The 6390-nt window shown below is 37.9% G+C and overlaps 1 protein-coding gene across 1 annotated transcript in view; it reads right to left on the minus strand.

The window, feature by feature from the left end:
• The window catches only part of fra10ac1 (FRA10A associated CGG repeat 1), a 15137-nt gene extending 8913 nt beyond the window's left edge, over nucleotides 1-6224 (minus strand). The window contains exons 1-8 of the mRNA XM_035668034.1: nucleotides 6098-6224; nucleotides 5228-5307; nucleotides 4830-4922; nucleotides 4172-4217; nucleotides 3890-3966; nucleotides 3597-3680; nucleotides 3323-3407; nucleotides 1875-1920 (exon numbers count right to left, since the gene is read on the minus strand). Of these exons, the coding sequence (XP_035523927.1) occupies nucleotides 1875-1920; nucleotides 3323-3407; nucleotides 3597-3680; nucleotides 3890-3966; nucleotides 4172-4217; nucleotides 4830-4922; nucleotides 5228-5307; nucleotides 6098-6115 (529 nt within the window). The 5' untranslated portion in view covers nucleotides 6116-6224. The remainder of the gene's footprint in view (nucleotides 1-1874; nucleotides 1921-3322; nucleotides 3408-3596; nucleotides 3681-3889; nucleotides 3967-4171; nucleotides 4218-4829; nucleotides 4923-5227; nucleotides 5308-6097) is intronic.
• Nucleotides 6225-6390: the final 166 nt, after the last annotated feature.

Consider the following 6390-nt stretch of genomic DNA (forward strand, 5'->3'; position numbering starts at 1 on the left):
TGAGCCATCAGCTGATGTGTGTTTACGACTAGCTGTGATCATATGATATAGCTTGAATTGAGAGCCGAGCCTGACTTCGTGGCCTGCCTGAACTAACACTATGCTTAATTTGTTTACAAAAAGCAGGCCACCAGGCACCTTTAAAGACTGTTCTTTATAACTCAAAGTCTTTCTGAGATCCTCTTTCCTTCTGACAAAACCAGAAGAATGCATGTGAATATTTCAGAAGTATGAATGTGGAGAAGGATAAGCATGAAGTAAAAAAAAAATAAAAATTGTAAGAATTTATTCAAAAAGATGTAGGGAAACTTGAGAATCCTGTGGAGGGATAAAGCGATCCTGCTCTTATGTACTTCATTCAAGGACATAATCTTTTCCTTCTCCCTCTCCTTCATATTTTAAAATATATCTACCTCTAAAAGAATAGAGAAGGGAACCTTTTAGCACTGCAAATTCCTTCATCCCACATCACACTGTGGCCATGAAAAGAAAGGTCAGCACTCTTCATAATCCGCCTGGTTAGGTGAAGAGTAGTCAGCATTACCTAATACCGACATGACCTGAAGGGCACAGATAGCAGGAGGTGATAAGGCGACTATTTCCCAAAAGGTGATCGGAAGCATAGCGCCCCTCATAGGGAGATGCGGGATCAGTTTAATTGGGGAAAAGTTCAGTCTTATCTAATTCATCTGTAAACTGAAGTTGAGTGTGGCGATCTGACAACCTGAGCCTAACAACATTTAATCCACTAACTGAACAATAAACCAAGCTTTCTTGGTGTCTATTCAACTGCCAGTTTTGCGCTCAACAGCGTGTTTGAATTATCAGCATTCTAATCAAATCAAACTCAAGTCATATTGAGCCCCTCTTTAACTTGCAACATAAATCACTTAAGTGTTTTCTCCACCTCTGAATGCAAAGACGTTGGGTCCACCTTACAGGATTAGATTAGTATCGATTTCACTGGCAGGTTTACTGTCCCATGCTCTAAATAGTGCTTAAGAAGTATTTCTTTGGGAATCGTTAATGTACACAAATCACAGACAGTTGAAGTGAAGTGTCTCTGACCTGATCTAATCCCACTTCCTGTAGAGTATTGCTACAGAGGGTGAACTGTCAGAGAGCAGGATTACACAGCCTTAATCTGGAACAATATATTGGTTTAGCTTTCTCAGACACACTGCGTGTGTGTGTTTGTGAGGCCGCATAGACGTAAACATGTGTGTGTGTGTTTGTGCGTGCGTGTGTGTGTGTAAGCATATCAATGAGCTGGTAAAGCAGGTTTATCCCCAACGAGTTGCTGATATTGTCCTTCCAGGTAAACGTATAAATATCTGTCACTGTCACACAAAGGAGTAGTAGTAGACAGAGTGAAGTTGTTGTACTACATCCTGAACATTTAATAGATGGTAATAATCCAAGCACTTCCAAACTGTCAAAAGGTAGGCTCCATCATCAGTGCAGAGGCAGAATGAGGTTTGTCTTTGGGTGTCAGACATAAAGAACATGTCAGACATGAAGAATGAATGTTAGGTTCGGGGGATACTGGAGATTGGTAAAATAGTCTTACATGTGAAGTGACTTGTGTTAGGGCGTATCCACAGCTATTTACTGCTGTGTACTTGTCTTTATCTCTGTCTCCATCTAGTGGAGAAGGTTGTGAACTGAAACCTGCTCAGAATTAGTATGAGGTGTGGATTTGACATATGTCACTTATCTATCTCTAATTAAGATTTACTATATACTTAGTAGATTTTAAAGAACATAGACTTACTATAAAATGTAAATGTTATATTGCATGGTGTTTTGATGAAGCAGCTTTATAAAAATATAAAAAAAAATAATAATTAAGACAATGTTGGGCTATGCCATACCTTTGCCAGAGACAACTTCATTCTCAGTCCGCCAACGAAATCCAAACTGTTGGGCACAAATTTAAAAAGATCAAAATAAATCAGCTAAATCTTTTACAATCAAACTGCCAGACACAGAGCATAACTTACAAATGTATCCCTTAAATTAATCTTATAATCGTTACTCAGTGTTTCTTTGACTAGTCATTAGCATTCAATATCATTAGTTTCAGTGGAAGATTTCAGTGCGTCAGGGTCTGAATGCTGTTGCTAAATTGCAAAAGGAAAATATAAAAGAGATATCATGAATAAATATTTCTGTCATGTTTTTTTGTGAAATGCTACTTTGCATACATATTTACTGTAAATATAATTTAGGGTGTATGCATACAGTTTCTCCAGTATTTGCATTAGTATTTGGCCTGTACTTTTACATAGCGCTCATAGCATGCTTTCTGTCTGTGGACTCATCTGCATGCTGTCACACTCCATTTACCCAACACTGATCAAAATATGACTAAACTTGGGGGAATGATGCAACTCACCACTGCATTTGCAATCATTAACAAACATGAATAATTTGTTATTAATAAATCTGGATTTATGTAGCAAGGTTAAGTCAAGTCAACTGGACTGAGTGTCAGAGCTATGTTTTAAGATATCAAACCTTTAACTTTAGTACCTCTAATAACTATAGGTTAATTGGTGTATACGTATGCCATCTGTCTAAGATCTGTCAACTTCTCATGAGATATCACATGACTTTGAAAGATATTGGCACAGCATACAGCGTAATTACACTGAGCAGTTCAGCTATGGAGCCTCGAGCACACTGCCCTTGGGTTTAACATATTGTCAGTTTTAAAGCCTGGCCTCAAACCAGAATGGGCACAGTGGACACTAGAGACAGAGCACAGTGCCAAAACACATCATGCCCCTAACATTTATCTAAAATGTGCCGGTAGTGGTGGAGATTAGTGTCGGGGTTATGAAATATTAACCTTTACTTGTGGCACCACCACTGGGACATTTAGCGTCGTTTTGGAGCACGGTGCAAAAATGGATCATCTTGCCAGTTCCTGGCTGAGGGGTCTAGTACTGCACACACAATGCTCACTGCATTATTTTATTTTTGTACATTCTGTAGGTGTGGTAACTTATGTTTCACCTTATGAGAACGTATGTTTTCACCTCCTAATGCCAGCCTCTTAATGAAGAACATATGTGCATAATCGTGTTAGTGTGTCAGCACAGAACATCATTTATGTTCTTGTCTGAAACTTATACTGATTTCAGTGTTTTACTGCTGTGACAACTTCAAAATGTCGAGCTACTATATTGAAAATATTCACTAATCATCAGGCAACAAGAGCCACCAATTGCTGTATGTGCTGTCACATTGTTTGACATTTACTGAACACTTACTGAGGCTGTATTTCTGTTTAAACCATTTCGTCCCTTCATCCCACCTTGTTTTCCTTGTATCTGCTGAGGTCGGCTATGCAGTACTCTTTAAACAGCTTGTCATAATACTTCTTGGCAAGTTCTTTTTCCCTGGAACAGAATGAGTCCAGAAGTAGAAGTCAACAGAAACTCATCTGAAACAAATTTTTGTCACCAGACACAAGCTGCTATTTCAGCACAGTTACAAATCAAACATTTCCAGAATAGAACAGAAAAAATAATCAAAAGCATACTGAATATTAAAGCAGCCTGCATGAATAGTTGACTATGGATGATCACCATGTCATGTCATCCTCATCCTCGTCCCTCCAGAGGAAGCGGTGATTCTCGCGCAGCACATCCAGATCAGTTTTGTCTTTGGTTCTGAGGGAAGGAAAGATGAATTGAGAAGGCTTACAATCAGAAACACAGACACAAATAAGGAGAACATTACCATTAATCTAATTTATAATGAAAGGTATTATTGGATGAAAACAATACATAACCAATGATTAACATATTCTCATTAGCTTTAACCTAGAGGGACAGCAGATGACTGATTGTCAAGCTTGACTATGAGACACAGTACTTACGGAGAGCGTTTGAAGTCGGCCATCTGTCCTCCATAATAAAGTATGTAGTCACCGACAAACTTCTTATGTCGCTCAAACTGGAGACATCTGCTTAAGGTCAGTCTCTCTCTGAATGTTTTGTGAACTGCAAAAACAGCTAACATTTTCCCACGTTATGGGATTGTTATATGACATTTTTTGAACATTTTGACGTGTATAGATCTATCAGTGCTATCTGTTTTATGATATGACGCTGAAATCGGTGGGAAAAAAAACTGAGGTAGGTAACTTAAAAAAGGATACAGCATTCATTGATATCAGATGTGCTCTTCTGTTCCTGGCTTCCTCCCTGAAAAATCAGAAAACAGAATGGGCACACTAAGATAAACAAAGTATACAGTGTCACAAAAAAACAATGTGCGACACTGTATACATACATTTATTTTCATTTTCCTTTTGGTGTCAGTTAAGCCCCCCCCCAATTTTCAGAAAGTGAGAACAAAGGTGAGTGACAGGAAACTATTATAACACAAAGGACTCATTTGGTTTTATTAGAAGCACAAATTAATAAAAACATACATCTTCTCTAGATGGTAATGTAAAGACAATGAAAGAATGAATCTAATTTTGGCAGTAATGATGAGTTTTCAAACATGAACATTTAAATTGGATTTCTCTCATTTTAATTGCCTCGTACATCATAAGCACAGAAACTGCAAATACAATTTCAGGTTGATTGAATCATTTCATTTTACTATTGGCATTTCATATGTATTATCAGAACTGACATTAATTGCAATATGAGCAGGTGAAATGCATTTGACTGAAAAGGAATAGCAATTATTTTGCGATGAGCTATTAAAATACGTGACAGAAGTGAGCAGCAAGCTTTGCCAGGATTATAGATGAAACAAAATGTAAAACTAAGTGGCTCATATATTTCACTGCAATTGTACAGTACCTGTCCAGCTCATTAGAGTGTAAACTGCGGTGAGCCACCTGCGAGTGCCGACCTTTCTTGAATGGCTTCTGTAAGATTTCCTCCTCACGTTTCCTGGCAAAGTTACAAATACATACAGAGAGCTTGTGTTTAGTGGATGAAGCTGTCTACCGAAACAAGTCTAACTGTAAAGTAAAGATGGTAGAGTTAATATTTACGTTTAGTCAGAATGTACAGAATGTATTCTATATATTCTATATTTGTATGACCTTTATGACTTCCTACACAGTTAAATCCATTTTAGCATTTGGTGAGGCACAGACACACGACCACATGAGGTTAGATGAGCAAAATTTGAACATATATATATAAATATAAATATATTATTGAGCCTATGTAAATCTAGTCTTTACTTTTACCTTTTAAGGCCCCTCTCGGAGGACTCTCCCTCCCCATCATCATCACTGAAGTCGGAGTCATAGCCACCACTCCCGTGCACCTGAGGAAACACACAACCTCATTCATGATGCACTGACACACACAAACACACCTGCATGCAGAATAAGACATATTTAAAAAGCTGTGTCCAAGTAAACAGAGTAATTCAAATCCACGTGAAGAAACCTGTGAGTTACACAGTACTGTTCAGTATTTCTCTACATGCACACATGAACAGGTTATGATTGGCCATACAGTAAAATAATCAAACCTGCTACCTTTAATGGCAATAAAGTATGCTCGTATGCAAAATATGTGTGCTGTATAAGACTACATATACCAGGAATTGGTTTTAAATGATCAGTGTCCTTTCACACAGTTGCAAGAACAATATATAGGAATGATATGACATTCGTGCAATTATTTTCGCCTGTATACAATATCTATGTTCAAGTCAAGTATGTTTGCATTATAAATAAATACTAAATGGATACACATGCAGTAAATATGACACTATGTATCGATGCCTAATGAAACCGACTCCCAATCACTCATCTGCTGTATGTGTGCGCCATCTACGCTACACACAGACCTGAAGCTAGAAAAAAGAAAGCACCAACCCTGTGTTATCTGCTTTTTACATATCTGTAAGGTGCCATTTTATGTTTCCACTTATCCTTAAAGCGAAACTTTAACCAACAAAGCCGTCGGGAATGAGGAGAGCCTCGTCAGCAGACCCCTGTGGGCGACTGGCTCACTTATTTCATGCTAACGTTTCATGCTAACTGGCGAATAACAACATGAAACGCTAAATATTCTTCCAAACGTGTCTGCGCAAAAAATGAGTTTACCTTCACAAGATTATCCATGGCTTTCCCTCGCTTCGCTGCCCACCTAATGTTTACAAAACGACAAGGACGTCGCGGGATGATGACGCAGGAGAGCGCGAATCGCGGTGTGATGACGTTTGGTGTGGCTTCATTAATTACTCTGAGAAAAGATGATAGAGATATTAATGGAGGCACTGTTAAAAACCTTACCTACTGTGCAATACCATACAATGTACAATATTTCATAACATAATGTGCTATATATTTATATATATATATATATATATATGTATATATATATTTAACAACTGTAT

This window comes from Morone saxatilis, unplaced genomic scaffold (assembly GCF_004916995.1).
Source record: "Morone saxatilis isolate NCDOM2014 unplaced genomic scaffold, NCSU_SB_2.0 Contig1, whole genome shotgun sequence".
In the NCBI taxonomy this organism is placed as follows: domain Eukaryota; kingdom Metazoa; phylum Chordata; class Actinopteri; family Moronidae; genus Morone; species Morone saxatilis.